The following is a 21054-nucleotide window of genomic DNA, read 5'->3' as shown; positions in this document are numbered from 1 at the left end:
CCTTCTTGAATGTGAAGACCTGCAAGAAGCCCAGCTTGTGCCTTTTCTTCCTCCACCACTTTTTTGTGCTAAATTGTTTCTGCTAAAAAGCTCCATATTTCCATGTCCTACATCAAAGTCTGTCAGCATGTTCCTTATCCTCGAGGCCACCCATCTTCTCTCAAAAGTGAGATTTTACACTCCTCCTGCAAAAAAAAAAAATGTTGCAGCCATTTTTCCCTCAAAGTTAATCATTGTTGGGCAATCAAACACACCTCACACTGATTCAGTGTTTTGAGTCACATCTGAACCCACGTTGACAAACCGGGAGAAGAAACACTCCTCACACTGCACTCTGCGGCTCTGTAATGAAACTGTCATCGGTGTCCTTCAACCCACATGGCTTGAGGCAGTCAATTACAAACACGATCACACGCTAACACACACACTCAAAGTCCATTTGATCTCATGACAAAGGATGGGAATAAGTCGTCTTCAGGCAGTCCTGACACTATAATAGTGGCATCGTGCAAGGTGCATCATTATTTTCAGGGAGAATGTTCCACATATAGACGAGCCACAATTAATTATTAAAGTGGCAATGACCTGGCCTTTAATCTTTTATTAAATTCAGCTTGTAATAATTAAAAAAACCTCATCTCATTTGTTCACACACACATACAGAAGGTTAGAGTGGGACTTCATGATAGCTCGAGCAACAGGACTGTAAAGTTTCAGAGCCTCCAACACGTGTCAGGTTAAAACCTGACGTGTTTTAACTTTATTATTATTATTTTTAATCCACCGAAAGTTATTAGTCTGGGTTTTATAATTAAGGAAGCCTCCTCTCATGCAGCCTCACTATTTCCCCTCACACTGTGCACCCATCTGCTTCAGAACTTCAAAAACACTTGCTGCTTCTCCTCATAAGTTCTCTTCACTTCAGTCCACTTCTCCTTTTATGTGTCATAAGCCCGACTTCAAAAAAAAAGAAAAAGGGGATCACGAATCTCATCTTTTATTACTGCGAGCGCATCGTGAAATGGCAACGCAAATATTCCCTCTATAACATTTGTCTCTGTTTGAAATTGAGCTGTTCAGCATTAAGCCGATGCATGGGCGTAATGCGGCGCAAGCATGAAAACTAGCATGAGGGTGAATGAGTAGGAGTGCATTCATCACGAACCACAGGATCTACTTAGAGATGCATATTGGATTAATAGAGCTCGGATGCTTAATTTGGAGTGGAGTGCTCGCGCTGCGTTAGTCGTGACCTCTCTCATCTTCGATCAGATGTGGACGGACGGGCTGCGGGCTTTTTATCCGCGGCCTTGAACGGCAGCCCCAGAGAGCAATAACGCCTATGTTTGTGTGTTGGGTTGTGTATGTGTGTCCTGTCTCTGCGTCTCGGTCTGTGCGCTGGAAATGAATCCATTATTGGAATAGCCTTTCACTCAAGTATCACTTTTCTGAGTGGTAGGATTCCTCGGGGTCCGATGTGTATTTTGTCTGCGAGGTGAGCGTTTGATTGGGGTGTCAGGTCTCTCTCACCCGTGGCTGAGTTTTGGCGAGAGGAGTGCGACGTGTCTCACAGCTCTGGCACTGCTTGACTCCAGATGCCTTTGAATGGAGCTTCAAAGCTCGCCTCGCTGAATGTTTCTCTCCACACGTTCTGGCACCATTCACTGAACCCCCTCCTCCTCCTCCTCCTCCTCTACCTCCCCTCCAGCTCTCAGTTGTGTTTTTCCACTTCACTTTTGCCCTCGCGTCCTTCCCACCTCGCCGTGTCCTCTATTCTGCTGCACACCGTGTCCTCTGACAGCGCCTGTTTGCCGGTTAGAGATACAGCACGGCTCAACTTTGACCTCTGCATTGGAGGCCAGTGCCAGAGATCAATGGAGTCAATGGTGACAAGCAGAAATATGGAAGCACGGGAGGAAAGAAAAACTGGCTGCTGGCGTATCTGTATCACCCAGGAACAGCAATTTCTATCTCTGTGTGTCTAATGCTTCCTGTTTTAGATTTTGATGGTATAAGAAGAAGTAATCGTGGATGTGGTTTATTGCTCTTGGATATGTTTTCCAGTCAATGAGATGATGTGTTTCTTATACTTGGATAGTTCTAATGATATTTGGCTGAGCTGTCAAAAAGGAGGCAGGCACAAAGCACACACAGATGCTACTTTTATTGCAGATTTTTTTATGGCATTGGCCCCACTTCTGAAGGTGAAAAACAGTCTACGCTCCACGACCCACGTTTAAAAAAAAACAACCCACGATGAATGGAGAAAAAACGCTCCAAATTGAATTCGAAACACATTTCACGTTTTAACCGTTGTCGTCTGCACCCATCAGCCGCGGCTTTATTCCCCAGCAGTGGCACCTGTGGGGAATAAAGCCAACAGGTATGATAAACTGAGTGGGAATATACACTCATCTTAATCCTTCACAACTGCTTTCTTTTTGTAGCTGTCACAGTAAGTAAATAGTTTTCCACTAATTATCCCAAAGCCGCTTTAGATATTTGTCCTTTTTTGCAATAAAGTTGATATTCTTAGCAAATTAACCAGAGCTTAAATGGAACTTGGTAAGTGTGGAAAAAATCTTTTGCATTAAAAATTATTAAAATATTTTGTGCTCTGAGCTCCAGTGAATCAGTTTTCTTTGTTGTTGTGCTGTTTGATGAGCAGACCTCTGCTGCTCTTTGTGAATTCAGGCAATTGCATTTTACAATGTATTAAAAAACCGTGGCTGCCATACATCACCATGGCTGCTTTCCAACTCTCAGCCAACCAGGTAAAAATAAAGTCTGATACTTGCCAGCTTATTTTCAAACCAGTGACTTCTATGCCTGACCTAGCTTGGTGGTTCTCAAACTGTGAGACCTGTTTAATAGAGGACAAAGTCTTTGCAGGTGGGCGTGGAGAAAAATACTGAATGTACACTAAGTAAGCAAACATGGCTGGTAATTATGAACAAAAATTTGGGGATGTAGAGTCTATGCATATCATATGTACATATGCATATATGTACATAAACATCAAGCTTTACATTTCTTCATGCTTGTGAATGTTTTCATCCTTCATTGTGCTCATCATCTGAACTCTATTAGCGTAGCTTGGCAGGCTTCACTGTTTAAAGTGATTATTATTTATCTTATACTGAGCCACTGTGAAGCCCCTGCAGTTCCTCTGTCTGAAACAAGCCAGTATGGCTCTCCTGCCTTTTAGTCATCTTCTTTCTGATTGTCAGCCCCTTGCAAATACACATGCTGCTATAAACCGAATGCTATAAACAGTCTGCATCCTGTGCTGTGGATACATCAATGGAAAGTACAGTATGTTAGGCCCAAACAGAGTTGGCCCTGCTGTATGGTGGAAAACTTCATTTCATCTATTCATACAATGTCACCTTCAGCTTTTCAAACCAGCCACCCTGTGAGAGGCACATGGACCTGTTTTCTCTAGTGGCTCATACCCAGTGTTACATTGCAGCAGAAGGACACCACACAAAGATGAGCTATGCAGTGCGCCCCGACTGTGACAGCAGCAGCAGAAGCTTGGAAGTCAATATTTGGTATGACCACCTTTATTCTTCAACACAGCCTGAGCTCTCCTAGCTTTCTTTCGCCCTGTCTGAGTTTTCGTGTATTTTGTATTTTGCTTGAGTTCAGCAGTAAAGCTGCTGTTTAGTTCAAATCCTGTTCTGTGTGTCCTAACCTGCCTGGCCCACAGAACCACATGCGTAATTTTAATTTTGAAATAGTCGTCAGTATGAATGGAGGAAGTCAGAAGAGAGGTCTGTAAAACACAGCAGAGGTTCTGTCATGGTTTGGGCTGCACTTCTGCACTGATCTTGTCAAAACTGATAGAATTATGAACACAGAAAAGTGATCGACCAGATTTTGATCGACCATGTTATAAAATCTGGAAAGCATCAGATTGGCAACGGCTTCATTTTTTAGCATGGTAATGATCCCAAACTCACTGACAATGCAATAAGTGTAATCCTGGAACACTATCAGTCAGTCAAAAAGGAGCCAACATCCAAAGAAAAACTTGGAAAGAGCGTCAGAAACCCTGGAGAACTATTGCTGGCTGAAGCTCAGGCTCCTCAAATAAATAACAAAAAAGAAATGAGAGATGACAAATTTTGCCAATTTTTTTTACTGAAATAGAAATATTTGAGAACTATTTTTTCATTAATGCATCAAATTATGAAAAATATCTTTTAACTGTCTCAGAACTTTAGAAGTAAAGTTCTGTTTGTGTGTTTTTATCCAGCGCAGCTTGGGACTGCTACCTAGATTTTAACCTTCAATTAATGTAGAACAGATAACGACTTGAAGATTATCCTGAAATAATAAACCACATTTTCAAAAAATATACACAGAAGTAAAAGTGCTGTATATTTTTTTCAGTGGATCCGAGTGGACTGTATGAGTTTTTGGAGAAAAAACCCCCCAAAACAAACCTCTCGAGTTGTTTTCTTATTAGAAACAGACTACGAGTAATAAAAGCAGTGTATGAATTTTGTTTATTTTACTGCCTAGCTGGGAGGAAACATTAGCTGGACGCTCACAGGGCAGCAGTTAAATGAACACAAAGAAAAATCTGTTAGCGTGTGTGTGTATGAGTGTCCTTACACCTGACTTACACCTTGCCATCCCACCATGGTCCGCCAAATGTTCGCCCTCGCTGTCACCACCTGGCTGCTGCTGAGTGCTCTGATTGCATTGTGCGCGGCTGCGTGTGGGCACGTGCGTGTGTGTGTTTGTGTGTTCGATGAGGTGCTCCCTAACAGATGGAGTAACCTAATACACCTCTCATTTCTACCCCGCTGTCCATTGGCCCTCATGGTCTGCTGGTGATGTTATCAAGGCCTTACCAGCATCCTGCCTGCTTTGTTCCTGGAATCAGCCGGCCCCGCCCCGCTCTGCCTCTCTGCCGCCGTCCCGTAAAGCCCCGAGCAGATGCAAACGTACAACAATCCCGCAAGGGGGAAAAAAGGGCTGTCAGGTGGAGCAGGTCTCAGGTTACCTGAGTGCAGAGTGCTCTGAGTGAAACGTGCCTGGAAAATGCAGCGCACTGTTTACAGTCAGTGAACAGATGCTGCTTTGTTGTAGCTCATAAAATCACGACTGAACGTCGACGCTGCTGGGAGGTGTCTGTTAGAGTCAGCCTGCGCACGTGCTTGGTGCACCCACAGACACATGATAAGACAGTTGGATCATCACCGGCCCCCTTTAGAAGCCCAATCACCTTACATCAAAAGTGTCACCGTGGCACCCCCGCCAGTCCTCTGTCTGCGTCCCGGACAGGTACGGCTTTGTTAACGGGACCAGGTGGCAGCGACTCCTCCATCCGTCTCCATGGCAGCTAGAGGTGAAACTCCATCAGCCAAATGGATTAGTCTCATTGGCTGGGTAATTTATTGATGTTTTCCTCTCAGGGGATAATGGGTGTATGGGCTGCTGATTGATGAGGCAGCACGGTGCATGTCTTTGCCTTCGCAGCGTGTCAACCACAGGCAACGGTCAGCCAAGCCTGGTACGTTATGAGCCGCAGATTTATGTACTTATACGTAACGTGGAGACTGATGGGCTCCTGAACATCAAATATGCTTATTTGACAGGCCCTTCATAGATTACAGGAGCGCCTGTTTTATGTCAGAGCTGCAGTCACTTAAAGGCTTTAGATGTCAGAAAGAATTTACCTCATTGTGCCGCAGATTTATCAGACTTATTTTACTAATAACATGAAATGTGTGATACTTGATCGCTGCTTAATTTGGGATTAATGGCTTGAAATGCACAGAAACCAGATATTATGAGAAATTCGCATAGTAGAGGTTTAATGGACCGCATTTAGTCAATCCGACATGAGCATTTCAAGGCCTGAGAAAGATGAGATGCCCAGATGCCTTGGAGTAAACAGGTGGTCTGTCAGTAAAAGGCCTTCAGTCTCAGGAGAAACAGCTTTCCAGCAGCCTTCTGCCTCCATCCCTGACGCTCACAAAATGAATGTTACTGCTAATTTTAAGCGTGACCTAATATGCTGCTCTGGGCTCCTGCTCTTGTAATGCGTGCTCTTGACCTCGTACACTTGTATCCGGCGTGTCACAGGTCCCCGACATACGGCCCCATTCCCCTCCATTAAAGGATACCTGATCCCGTCCAGGCTTTCACCGCTGAAAGAACGTGAGGAGCATTTGCAGGAAATGGGCTCGCAATGGTTCATGCTATGACCCCGGCTACTCAGAGCCATTGAATTGCATTTATGAAGAGCCCTCTAGTATTTCTCTTTACCATCGCAAAGTGGCTCTCCTCTTTACGGCGTGAGAGATGCTACAGGTAGCGGCTGAATTTCAGGGTTTGATGTGGGTGGATTTTTTTTAGAAACCGCTTTGTGAGCTGGATACATTTTCTCACTGCCTCCACTTTTCAATCGATAACCAAATATCTGCTTGTTGAAAACTTTCTGTGCTCATCTGCGAGTTCTGTGTGTAACCGTGTGTGTGTGTGTGTGGGTTTGTTTTCCCTCCTTTCAGTCTGTCTCCTTGTCTCAGCTGGCAATCTGCACATCTGCCTCTTCACTGATCACAGAGGGAAGTGCTTCACAGACACAGCAGGACAGCCGTAGAGTGAAAAACCAAACAGATGTGCGCTGCTCCTGAACATCCTCCAATGCTTTTCTTAACCTTTAGGCAGCCAGCGACTGTTCTGCTGAGCGAGCAGGCTGCTTACATACACATTAGACCCTAAAGCTGCAGTTTACTCCAGCCTATGATAAAGTTTGCTTAAACAGGTTCAGTATTTTATTAACTAAAGCTGGCTACTTACAGGGTCGTTACTTCACAGGATTCTCTTTAGCCAGTTAAGGCAGCATATTTCAACACTTTCAGCATTTTAAAGTTGAAAACCAACTTTTAAACTCAGGCTTACAACCTTGAAACATGGCAGTGAAGCTATGCAACATCAAAAAATGTTCTAATATTTCCTGTTATTTCCAGAGCTGAGCTTAATTTTCCCCGTACAAAGGCAAATACCTTGTGCCGCAATGAACACGATAAACCGGGACCAGAAAGATTAAAATGATTCAGCAGCAATTCAACAACACAAAAAGGTGGATTTAGTGTCAAATTATTAATAATAATATGCTCTGATCTGCCTGCTAGTGTGCAGTTTGGTTGCCATAAAAGGGCAAATAAGTGCGCTGCAGACATTCATTCGTGCTAGCAAGTAAACCACAATCTGGTTGTGCTATATTTGTTTATCCTTTGATCTGAGACTTTGACAGAGAATCAATTTCTTCTTGTTTTTTTCTTCAAAATAAGTTTCTGTAAATTAATAAATTGAAATCGCTGAGCCTCAAAATGAGTTGAAACATTTGCAGCTCATATCAGTGTGTTTTCACCTCACTTCACACCACAAATAGCAAAGCTGGATCACTTCGGGCCTGCTTGCATTTATGCATTAGCTGCTGTGTTTCGAGTCCTACTAAACATGGGAAGAAGAAATTGCACTCGTTTCTAAGGTTTTACATATCGGATGATAATAAAAATCTTAAAACGAGGTAAATATAACCTCAGATGAACAAAAACACTGTGAATGTTTAATTTGAGGAACAAATGTGTTTATTCCTCTGTGAGAGTTTACTTAGTTTACAGAATTCATTTCAATCATAGTGAAACATCTCATATATATGTATTTATATCCTCATGTGGATTTGTTTACGCATACACAGAAAGTCACATTATGTCCTAAAAACAGAGGAGTTAAATTGTTTCTCAACGCCAAAGCTCCGCATAGGCTTCACTGACCTCAGAGAGGCATGAAGAAAAACAAATTAAACTATCCAAGCAGGGAAAAACGAATAACAAAGATGAAATGGCTATTTGTTGTAGCACATAAACCAATAACTTCCTCTAATGTTCCCTAAACCACTGTTTTTCCTCTGCTCCTCACAAAGCATTTGCGGCAGTCACTCCCAACAAAGTGATATAGTGGACTAGCCGTGGTATAAATGGGATTTCGGGATCTCACGCTATTCTCCCGTCCAAAGCTTCATTTCACTGAGTCCCGGCTCCCCTGCTAAGTTCAGTAATGGAGCTTTAAATCCCCTCTGTTGTCGGGTCCTCACTCATTTTGCAACTGGGTCGATGATGGAGCTCCCGCTTCTTGTGCCACCTTGTTGATAAGACTTCACTTTGTGCCTTGAAACGCCACTGATTATTTTCTCTTCTCACAGTGGCCCCTGCTCCACTCCCTCCTGCAGGTTTTGAATGCTTTTCTCCTCACAGACATCCTTACGGCCATGCCTCTCACACTTGACTAATATATTGACGTTACTGGTGTCTTTTTACGATTCTGTGAGCTTTTTACAGACCGTTGCTTTGTACTGTGGAAAGGTCAAAGCCAGAATCTCACTGTTTATCTATTGGAGAAGCTCGTTTGAAGCCATCACCCGTTACTGTAATAACACACATGTGTTCGTGCTTTTCCTCAGAGTGTGTGTGAGCACATTAGAGGAAAACAACAAATGGAGAAAAAGTGGGAAAAAGGGAACGCGAGGCTGCGCGTGGGAAGTTTTCCCTGGCTTTGATCGTTAAGGATAGGATCTTTGTTTGGGGGAAAGCTTCTGTTTGCGTGTTTCATGTTTTTGAGTTAAGCTGATGCCTGTTTGCTGAGAACTTTGAGGTAATTGTAGTGATTATTAAGGCGTGACTGAATGAAATTTTTGAGCTTTCAGAAGATGGCCTGACTGTCACCCTGTCTCACTCTTTCTTGCAGAGGCCTTTGACCTGGTGCTGCGCCACGGACGTAACTCCACCCTGACGATGCTGAAGTCAGAGTTCCCGACTCTTGCGAGCGGTGCCCAGAGCTCTGTGGGGCAGCTGTTCCTGGACATGTCGCTTTACATCCTTGGCTCGGACTCCACAGTTGACCACATGGTGGCGGTGCTCTACGGCCGCCTCTTTCCGCTCACGTACCGCCGCCTGCTGGGAGGCAGTGGCACCTCAGTGTCCGAGGAGTGTGTAAGAGGAGCTTGGAAGGACTCGGGAGCATTTGGTCCTTATCCTAAACTGATGATGACTCGACTCTCTCGCTCCCTCCTGGCCACACGAGTCTTCCTGCAGGCGCTGAACCTGGGCATCGAGGTCGTCAACACCACAGACCATCTGCGGCCCGGCCGAGAGTGCAGCCGGTCCCTGCTGAGGCTGTGGTACTGCCCGCACTGCCAGGGCATGCTGGGGCCGCCGGCCTGCAGAGGCTTCTGTCAAGCAGTGATGCACAACTGCCTGGGGGGAGCTGCAGAAGTGCAGCCTCATTGGAGGAGCTATATAGATGGACTGGGGAAGTTGGCTGGTGCCATGAGGGGAGAGCAGGATATGGAGGCTGTTGTTCTTAGACTGCCCACAATGATTAAACTGGCTCTCAAACACGCCGTGAATACCCGCAGCCACCTGAACACCCTGGTGAGTCCCGTACACTAACACACGTACACACTGTAAGATGTGCTTTTAAACTGAAGAGGAATAAATCCAGAGCGATGTCACAACTTGGACCTGCTTTATGGTCATCAAATGTGATTTGAGCTTGGTATTTATCATCCCTCTGCAAATGCAATGTTACTTTCTCCGTCTGCATTTGTTTGTATTCCCAATAAAACTTTCTTCGAGTCATCACTCGAATATGAAATTTGCTGCAGGCCTGATAAAAACCACGCACAGGGCCTTTTATTTATTTTTTCGCTTGTTGGTTTAGCTTTCCAGCCCCGCATGCTGCTGCCTATTTAAATGTTAAAGGTCTGCAGTATGGGGGCTCTGTTGTTGAAGTTACAACCTGCTAGAAGTCTGGTCTTTCATCTGAAACCCTACCAGAAAGGTCCCAGCAGCTTACAATACTTGCTGCTAGGGCTGCTCAATTAATCGAATTTTAATCACGATTACGATCTGGGCTTTCAACGATCATTAAAAATGACTGAGCCGATTATTAGCCCCTCCCTCCTGCTTTACTCTCGCACTGCTCCGTGTGGCAAATCGAGCGCACACAACAATTAAGAGCAGCGGTCCCCAGCCTTTTTTGCGCCACGGACCGGTTTATGCCCGACAATATTTTCATGGACCGGCCTTTAAGGTGTCGCGGATAAATACAACAAAATAATACTAGTACCGGTACCGAAAAAAATGAGATTTATTCATAACACATGTGAAAATACCGAGGAAAACTGAGTTAACGATAAAAACGATAACAAAATAACGCTGAAAACCGATAAAAACCCTGAAAACTATACATTTCACACCTGAGCCTCAACTCTCGCGGCCCGGTACCAAACGAGGTAAAAAAAACTTCAGTGGTGTGGAAACATTATGGGTTCGCGGAGTCTGACGTGGATCAAGTAGACATAGAGTGTAAACTTTGCTACAGTGTCGTAGCTGCACCACAGAGCAACACTGCAAAGTTCACTAAACATAGATGTTTATATTTTTCATTTATTTTTTATATTGCGAACATTTGCACTGTTATCAGTATTTGCATACTATTTTATATTATTTTTTGACAATCTTTAAAGTCATTATTCAATACATTGTTATTGTTAAATAAATATCGTCAAATAATCGAGATCTCAATTTCAGTGAAAATAATCGTGATTATCATTTTTGCCATAATCGAGCAGCCCTAGTTGCTGCTTTGAACACTACGAGATGAGATGTTGCTAATCAAGGCAGCAATCATCTCATTTTGATCTCAGCAGGTTGGAAGAGAACACAGCTACAAATATCACCTCAGTTGTGGCCATGAGACGAAAACACTTGATAACCTTGTTTATCTGGATTTTCAGTTTCGAGATGATTTGAATAAATTTCTCTGAATGTTGTTTATTTGCTTGTTTTCTGGCCTATAGCGCATAATCACTGCAGTCCTCTCACTGAGCCGACCCACTTTCCTTCTGCGCACATTAAAAGACTGCAAATGATTCATTTATATTATTCTATAGTGTTTTAATTTTACCTGAACTCTTGGTATACCTATAGCAGTAATGTGAGAGTCTACATATTTTTTTCACCTTTGATTTCACTAAATCTCTAATCGTGCGAGCAGAGATTTGGTGACACCTCCCGCTGTAGTATCACACTGATAGTATGTATGCTTGTAACCACATTAGACCCGCTGAGTCACATCCTTTTTCAGCGTTCGGTGCTGAAGAAGACAGGCTGAGACGTTTCTTCTGCCTAAGACAGCAGGCTGCAACACATTACTTCTCCACATCCAAAGCAAAAATGCACTTTGGGTGGAACTGCATTAAAAGGAGAAGCAACAAGCAGGCAAGAGAGGGATGAAGACTAGCACGTATCAGACAGATGCTCCCAGCACGTCTCTCTGAAACTTGTCTCTCACTTCTCAGCAGCGGTGACCCGTTATGTGTAGCGTTAACTGCAATAAAACCATCAAGTTGGTTCTTAGCCCACATGCGAAGTCAGACAGAACTGCTTATGAAATATGAAAGGCCCTTTCTGCTGGGGTTACAGAGCTGGATGTGCTTTTTCTCCTGGATATCTGCTGAACTTTTCACTCTCACACCCTGAATCCCCACAGTGACCAGGTTTTCACTCTGAACCCATCATTTATTAACGCACAGGTTGACCTCACTTACTCTGCAGTGTGAGGGTGTGGCTGCATCTATGAATCACTGACTTGTGGGGGAAAGCTCACTTTCTTCTGTGTGTGTGTTTGAGATGGATTTTTTTATTTTTTTATTCTTGTCTGTGGTACTTAAGACTCCAATTCAAATCATCATGACGTTACATTGTGTTTATGAGTCTGTGTCCTGTATATGAGGCAGAACGGGGCTGCTGTGACAGTGTATTCACTGACTCGGTGAAAAAGTGTGTGTGTGTGTGAGAGACAGAGGATGTGAATGTCATCTCGCTCCTTTCTTAGTGTCACAGAAGGGACAGAGCTATTGTCTCTCTCAGGGCTAATTGTGTCACACTAAAGAGCCTCACCCAGAGTTAAACACCTAAATGAAGGACCACTAACTACAGTGGTGTCAGGGTTTTTTCACCTGTATAGACGACCTGCTGAGCTTAAAATTAACTGACTTTAAGCATAGCATGGTTGTTGGTGCCATAAACAGCTGATCCACTGGGTTTTTTCTTGCACTACCATCTCTAGGGCTTACAGCGAAAGATCTGAAACAGAGAAAACATTCGCTGAGCAGCAGATCTCTGGGTGAAAGTTTTTCATGCAGAAGTCAGAGGAGAATGGCCAGATTGCTTCAAGCTGAGAGGAACAGTAGCTGAGTTACCACCTTGTTTGTAGGCTCTTCTACATACTACCAAGGTGTGCAGAAGAGCATCTCTGAACACACAAAACACTGAACCTTGAATGAGAAGAAGACCAAACTGGGTGTCAACTAAGAACAGGAAACTGAGGCTACCATTCACACAGACTCATCAAAATTGGGCAATAAAAGTCTGATGAGTCTCGATTTCTGTTGCTACATCCGGGTGGTAGGGTCAAACTTTGGCATGAAACATAAAAGCATGGATCTATCCTGCCTTGTATCAGCGGTTCAGCCTTCGCCTGGTGGTTTAATAGCGCAGGCGATATTTTCTTGGCATACTTTGGCTGCCTTAGTATCAGTTAAGCACCATTAAAATACCACATTCTTCCTGATTATTGTTGCTGACCTCGTCCATCCTTTTATGACGTCAGTGTACCCATCTTCTGATGGGCCTATGCACCATATCACAAAACTCAAACAATCCCAAACTGGTTTCTTGAACATGAAAATGAGCCCTATGGTGAAAAAGCTCCCTCCCAACAACCAACAAGCAGCTTTATAGTTTATCCTGTTTGGTAACATGTAGAACATCAGCTATAAGAAGAATGATAAGAGAAAAAGCGAGAAGCAGTAAAAACGTTTTTTAAATGAGAAGAATATACAGAATTGCAGGCAGGTGACAAACATGGTGACACCCAGAGACAGCTGTGGCTGCAGGGACTGGTTTCATGTTGTCTAACCAGCTGTGCGGTTCTTTTTAAAATCTTGATGGAATTTCTTCAAGGTAGTTAAAGATGACCGTTTTGTGGTCATTACACTAACTTTTTTATTGTCACCCCACAAAACAAAAACAAATGCATGCACTATTTGTTTAATTACAAATTTTGCCACAAGATCACATGATGACGAGGTGACAGCAATTTAAAAGGTTGAAAGTAAATCGTGGACATAAAGCGTGGATGTAAACGGCAACATGATTGTTTGGATGGATTTTCAGATATGATGTACCTTTGAAGCCCAGTTTTCACTATAAATGAAACAGATGGAAAAATTTGAATTTTCAGAAATGTTTATTCGTCATGGAAACTAAAACTGTTGGCAGAGCTGTCAAAAATGTAACCTGAATTAAATGGTGACTTGTTGGGGATAGATTGATTGTCCACCACAGCCTATCAAAATCATTTGCAGGGATACCAAACAGGAAGTGAGTTCATATCACAGTAATGCTTTGATCTGTGGGTCATGGATTTGGGCGCTTCATTTACAGAGGAAATATTTACATTATGTGGCGATTATTTGGCAGTGCAGTAATCATTTTGCCTAAAATAGCGCAGATGAATCCTCAGACCAATTCTCACCAAAGTTATCAGATTGATTTTAGATGTTTATACAGCATGTGTCTGTTACAGCCAGTTGAAATCAACACCAGATGGCCTAACAGGAAGTTTTTCATCTGCTGGCACCAAACTTGGAGCATGGACTCTGCACTCTTACTGGGGTTCTCCCAAACATTTCATCATCTTATAATGGTGGGGGGTTATGGCAGCTTACAGCCATGTTTTTAACACGATCAAATAAAACTCGCTGCAGCTGCGTTATCAAATAACTTTGATTTCTAATCTTTTTAAAAAAATCACAGCTGTGGTGATTTTTTCACTAAGAGGAACCCTTAAGTAATATTCTCGTGATACAATATTTTGTACAACAGCCTAATGGATCTACCGTGCCTTGTTTTGGGGTTTCATGTGATTCTACATGTGGTGCAGTTGTCGTAGCGATCTCGCACTTAACCTTCCCGCCAGTCAGAGTGCAGACCCCTGTTACTAAGGGCGACAGACGGATCGACCCTATCTGAGTAAGAGAGTCCTCAAGGTGCGAGAGAGACATCTCTTCTCCGCTCTGCGAGCTTGAAACATGTAACTCTGCTGGCGAGATGACCACTCATCGTCCGCCAGCCCACTCCTTGGCATGTTAACATTCATTTCCTCCAACTCCAGCGTGAATCAGCCAATGTTCAGAGAGACGGAGAGGGCAGCCAAGAGCCCTGCAGCTCCAATCTATTCCCCTGTCAACTTCCCACCCTTCTCCTGGAGTTTGATGTCATCCACCTCCGTCTCCACATCTCATCCTCAACATCCCCCCCCCCCATTTATTTCTTTTCCTCTCTTTTATTTTTTACGCACTGCTGTGAAAGACGATGCATGATTTATGAAGCTCTATTTTTACCAGTTACCGAGGAGAAAGAAAGGAGAGAAAGAGGGGACAAAGAGACGGAGAGACGAAAGAATAGAGTGGGAGGGGGGAAGTGTGTGAAGAGCAAGCCCAAGGGGAAGGAGGACAGGAGAGTGTGGAGGAGACATCCATCACCCCTCGACCCCTCGGCTGAAAATGAAGACGGGAAGTAGGTTGAGACAGAAATATGATGGATCTGACCAAGATTAGAGGAGATATACTGCGGAGTACATGACTTATGTGTTGTTATACACTCAATGCAGCTGGGTGCTTAGTTTTAAGTCTAATATCAAATAGCTCTTTGTGTGCCTGTTGCAGTTTTTGTCAATAACACACTCTTTTCATCAGCTGTCTTTATTTGGTGGCTTTCCCATTGTGCTCACACATATCAGAGGCAGATCAAATCACATCCAAACTGTTGCTTCAGCGAGAAAACAAGAAAACTAATTAAATCTTCGCTGCATTTTTATTGCCTATTAATCCGTTCGAACAAGTGCGAAACTACTGCAGAGAAACGGGAAGCGCAGCCAGCTCTGAAACCGTTGATACCATCAGAGCCAGCATCCAGCCAATCAGATTTCCAAACGCTCCAACATATTTCTAATTTATCAGCTATTTCTTAGTTATTTATCTAGTCGTGTTTAAATATTTAATTGATGCATAATTAATAAAAGTCATGTTTAACTGTTCAATGCAAATTATAGAAGATGATTTGGGATGTTTAAAGGTCCCAGAGGGATCATTCTGTAGCTTAACACTGTAAATTATGATAGATTTTTATCACTCACCAGCCCCTTCTTTAGATACATCTTACTAATACCAGGGTTGCTTTAAATCTTCACACCACAGGTGGTGGATTTTGGTCCATACTAACATGACAGCATCACACTGAAGATTTGTCAGCTGCACGTTCACGATGCAAATCTCCTGTTCCACCACATCCCAAAGGTGCTCTGTTGGCTTGAGATCTGTGACTGTGGAGGCCATCTGAGTACAGTGAAGTCACCGTAATGCTGAAGAAACCAGGTTGATATGATTTGAGTTTTGTGATATGCTGTGAAATCCTGCTGGGAGCAGCCATCAGGAGATACTATGCATAACGACAAGATCAGCAACAATACTGTAGTAGGCTGTGGCATTTAAAAGATGGTCAGCTGGTACTACGGGACTTAAAGTCTGCCATGAAAATGTGGCCCACACCATTATACCTCTACCAACCTGAACATTAACACAAGGTAGGATGGATCCATGCTTTTATGCTGTTTCTGCCAACATCTGACCATACCAGTCAGATGTTGCAGTGTTTTCCCAGTCTTCTGTTGTTTGGTGAGCCTGTGTGAACTATACTCTTAGTTTCCTGTTCTTAGCTGAAACGATTGGCATCTGCTGTGGTCCTCTGCAGCTGAAGCCCATCTGCTTCAAAGTTTGTTGTTTAGAAGCTCTTCTGCATACAGCAGGGAATGCAGAAGAGCATACAAGCCTCACCGCATTCTATCTATTCTCCTCTGAGCTCTGACATCAACAAGACATTTTCAGCCAGAAACTGCGGCTCACTGGAAATTTTGTTTTTCAGACCATTGTCTGTAAACGCTTCTGATGCTCAGTTTGAACTTCAGCAGGTCATCTTAAATCCACTGATGTGCTCTCATGTTATTGGCTGATTAGATCTTTGTATTAATAAGCAGTCAAACAGGCATACCTAATAAAGAGGCTAGAGAGTGTGTATCTGTAAGCCATGATAAGGAAGCCCAGCAGTTGAACTAAAATTCTTCTTGTGCTACTGGTCAGCCATGTTGGAACATGTCTGAACTATTTTGAGCTGTTTTAACTACTAGTTGAATTAAATGAATTGTGTGCAGAGTACCAGTCAAGTTTGACAAACATTAAAATGTTCCACTGACTTTCATTAAAACAATGTTTTTTCCACACAAGTTGAACTTGTAGATTGCATCAGACCGAAGCCGTGGCTGGAAGCTCTGATAGGAAATCTTCTGTGTGTTCTTGCTTATTGCAATGACCTGAGCAGTGGTCAGATTATGCAGAAGTGCCTACAGACACTGCGTTTAGGGTTAAAACATCAAATCTCATATTCTGTTTGGAGGCTCATCTGTTGTCATTGATTGGCTGTAACAGATAAATGGCTTTGAAAATCTAAAATCCATCTGATAGTTTTTGTGAGACTTAAAGATCAGTTGTTAAAAAATTGTGGCCTTTTTGATTCAAAGGGGAGGTCACATCAATCAATTTGACCAGATACAAGAATTACTTCCAGCTAATTAACACCTTTCCAGTTATTGCAGCACCCTCCAAGTAGTGACGTTTTTTTGTTTTTTTGATCTAGCAATACAAAGTTTGCTTTTGCTAAACTGCAGAACGGCTTTGATTGTGACCTCATTTCATGTCTGCCACTTTTCACTGTGATTGTGATTGGCTGTGTGTGGCTCAAAAATCGATTTGATAACTTTAATGAGACATTTATGAGGCTTGCTCTGAAGATCTCTGTGCTGGTTTTTCTAAAGATTGGGAAGAAAAATTATGATTTTTTTTTTCTTTTTTCATGAGATAAAATGTGATGGAAATGCTTTGAACTCTGCTTGATCCAAGGAGTCCAACAGTACCTCGTTTTTGAAAACTAGGCACATGGTTCAATAGTTTAACTCCAACCGAATGGTGATGCCGGGGTGCTTGATGTGCATACATGAAAAGAATTAAGAGACTGTCCACAGTTAATACTCTTTATTTTCAAAACTCTTTATTATATGACTCTGGGTGGCTGGATTTCAGAGAAATAAAAAGGAGGAAGAAGATAAAGATGAATAAGAAATGACAGAAACAGCGGCGGGTCCTGTGCAGGCTTTTGTTTGTTTAGCTGAGCTTTAATAACAAATGACTAATTCTCTAATTTAAAAATTAATCAAAACCAACTCGGCTTTTAAGTCTAATTCCCTTTCTGGTCATCACTTGTATGTTGTATAATTATTTATAATATGGATACAAATTTCAATTTGAACAACATCCTTCTCACTAAAGAGCCATTTATCAAATGCTTTCCCCATGCAGGCAATTAGCTCCTCGTTGCAGGGGGCATCTATCACATTTCTTGGACTTGTTTTCCATCTTACTTGAATAAAACATCAGGATTTACACCCCCCCACACCCCCCCCCCCCCCTGATCTGCATTGGGACAGTGTTGATAAAATCAAAAATACATCATGCTTTAATAGCTTTTCACAGTCTCCGAATGCTTCAGGAATAGTAGCACAGTGAGTGAGGAGTGTGAAATCCATTTTTCCAAAGAGTGTCTCCATACGCGTGATTCACAAACAAGTTTCATTTTAAATTAAACTGTCAGCTGTACATTATCTGTTTTAGACATTAACATCCTCCTTTCAGCTCAGCGTTTAGTCACTTGTGTGTTTTTAGCACTGATAGTTTTGCTACGGGATTTCTGTGTTCACTGGTCCATGTGCGCTTTACATTACTGCTCACATTTCCCACACTTCACCTCTGGCTCAGAAAGTCCCAACCAGAGGGTACATGTACCCCCTGGGGTACCTCTGGAACTGCTAGAGGGTAGACTGTGGAGTAGCTCAGCTAATTTGAAAAAAAGTAAAAAAAAATGCAACACAGACAGTATATGTGGGCAATTTCACCAATAGGTCAGCATGCTGGAACTTTTAAAATGATGCTTCACCTTTGAAAGATATCTGTAGATATTTATACGGCACACATTACAGTGAGAGCGAGAAACAGGAGTCAGGAGCAGGAGTGATGCTAAGATAGCACGAGTGTAGATGTCACAGGGCGTGCGGGAGATTTATGAGCTCAGTTAGCTTTAGAGCATCTCCTCTGGTATAATGGCTGATAACCATTAAGGAGAGAAAAAATAAGAAGAGGTTCAATAGTAGGATGCTTTCTCTTCTCAGAAATCTCAAAATGGATCATGTTTTAAGTGGTTAAGGTTTTGCTGTGCTAGCGAATCAAGCTAATAAGTCAGCCTCGGGCATACAGCGGAGCTTTATGTAATTCCTAACATTGATCACTACAACAGAGAAACACGGACCTGTGACATGTTTTTGAAAATTCTTTTGAATGTGATCATAACATTTTCTGGAAACACACGTGAGCTACTGAAATCCTCCTGAGATCACAACAGTGATATCAGACAGAAATGAGAAAATCTGACAATAATAAAGAATAATTAATAATAATAGAAAAGTGATGATTTTTTTTATACATTTCCACTATAAAATAATGTCAAAATCTACGTACTAACAGTTCACTGTAAATTAATAAAAGTTCATCAAAATGCAAGAAATTAAGTAGAGCCCGACCAATATATCAGTCTAATATTAGACATTTGCTGATATGTCCGTATCGTACAGTGGCCCTGAGAGTCCAAACGGACTGCAACTTAAGAAAACACCAGCATTAAGAAAAACGCTGCAAAAGCACACAAAACACAACGGAAATAGGAAAAAAGAGATTTCCAAAAGCACAAGGGAAGTGTTTCTGGGGAGACAATAACCTGACGGACCAGTTGCAGGAACCAAAACATGCTAGGTAAGTATTTTTTAATCTGATGATTCATATAATACTGATGACGGATTTTTAGGCTAATAGTTAGGCTAACACACTTACCTCTCATCTTTTCTTTCCTCACAAAACCGATAGATCCTCCACTTCTGTGTCTCCCAGCGCAACTCTTAGCACATTTTGGTTCCTGCAACTGGTCCGTCGGGTTATTTTCTCCCCAGAAACACTTCCCTTGCGCTTTTGGAAATCTTTTTTCCTATTTCTGTTTTCATTTTTTCTATTTCTGTTTTATTTTTTTCTATATCTGTTTTACTTTTCCTGTTTCCATTTTTGTTTTTTGTTTTCCTATGTGGTGTTTTCTTAAGTTGCAGTGCATTTGGCCTCTCAGGGCCACCATAGTATCGGCATTTATATTGACCAATAAGCAAAAAAACTAAAAAGTTAAAGTAAGACAGGAGAAATACTCTTCAACCATGTATTAGTGACAATAAAACAAAATTAATTTTAAAATGAATTGTTGTATTATTCTAGTAAATAATTACACATAACAAATGTTAGGGGAAATCTGCTTATATTTCACGTGTCTACAAGAAAGCATATCAGAAAATTGTTATTGGTCTGAAAAAATCCAATGTCAGTTGAGCTCTAAAGTGGAGTGTCTAATCACCATTTAATATGTCGAATGAAACCTACACTCACATAAAACTACGCAACGTTAGCTCAAGAGAGAGGGAGAAAATGACACCAGCTGGCAGGACGGGTTAAACGATGCCCCTCTCTAACAGTTCATGCAAGCACAGGGTCAACATGGGCATGCTTATGCTGTGAAGGATTTGCTTGCTCACGTCTGTTGTAATTGTAACTTGAACATGTTTGACAAAAATACGTTTTTTTCTGTGCTGGAAAGAAACCAGATCAGTTAAAGGACGATCTCAGGTGTGACTGCAGTGTAAAGAGGAAAAGCTTCGTTCCTGACAAATCTGTTAAAAAAAGCCTCAGTACATGTTTTTCCTAAATAAAATGCAAGCATAACAATACATTTCCCCCCCGAAGCCATTAGGTTGCTTCTGTCATACTCATTTCAAACACAGAGCCTGATAAACATCAGCGTTACCGTGTGAGCAATTGCTTCACTGTAAAGCTCTTCCTTCATAAAATCCAAGCCTCTGACCAGATATATACAGATAAGAACCAATGTGAGCTGACGGGCTGTTTTCATTCTCAGAAAAAAAAAACAGGCACCTAATAAGCTCTCAATCGTTGAATTTTGTGCACGTTAGCACGTTATGGTTGTGATATGGTCTGGGAACATGTGGGTAATAGTCACAAACTAAGGCTACGTTCACACTGCAGGTCTTAATGCTCAATTCCGATTTTTTGATCAAATCCGATTTTTTGTCTGCGTGTTCACACTACAAATAAAATGCGAAAGCAAACGCGCTCTAGTGTGAACGCTCAAAGCGGCCGCATGCGCAAAAGAAGACGTCACACACAACGCGGTGTGTTTAGACCCAGAGCAAACAATATTGTTTGACAGATGGCCGTTAATATGAAGACTTCGGACTTTACGTTTCCCAATTTTTGCTTTAAGTTATTTTGTTATTTACATAATAATGTAGATAACCTAATAATGATCCTTATTGCTGTTTAAGAGAGGAGCGGTGCTTCAAAGGATGGTTGCAGATTTCTGTCAGAATCTGCAGATTATACAGTACAAATAAAATGTTCACGTTTCTCCAACGTTGTCTTCCCAACAGTTTCACTGACATCTACACTGGATGGCCAGGAAGCGTTCGCGATGTCTTCTCTGGCGCTGATAATTGGCTTCAGTCTTGTGTCGGTGACGTAAAAGGCGGATTTAATGCGACCTGACCGTTCACACAGCAGTCGCTTTCTAAAACATCGGATATGTATCGGATTCAGTACCACATACGAAAGTGACCCAGATCGGATTTGAAAATATCGGATTTGCGCCGTTCACACTGTCATAGCATGATCGGATATGGGTCGCATAGGGT

The 21054-nt window shown here is 42.3% G+C and overlaps 1 protein-coding gene across 2 annotated transcripts in view; it reads left to right on the top strand.

The window, feature by feature from the left end:
- Positions 1–21054, top strand: part of gpc3 (glypican 3) — a 128849-nt gene that overhangs the window by 63974 nt on the left and 43821 nt on the right. For both annotated transcript variants that reach the window (XM_026187271.2, XM_080309452.1), the window contains exon 3: positions 8770–9455. In XM_026187271.2, coding sequence (XP_026043056.1) covers positions 8770–9455 — 686 coding nt within the window. The remainder of the gene's footprint in view (positions 1–8769; positions 9456–21054) is intronic.

Source organism: Astatotilapia calliptera, chromosome 2 (genome assembly GCF_964374335.1).
Source record: "Astatotilapia calliptera chromosome 2, fAstCal68.1, whole genome shotgun sequence".
Lineage (NCBI taxonomy): Eukaryota > Metazoa > Chordata > Actinopteri > Cichliformes > Cichlidae > Astatotilapia > Astatotilapia calliptera.
The sequence above is the reverse complement of the archived record's forward strand: the minus strand, read 5'-3'. Positions and strand labels throughout refer to the sequence as shown.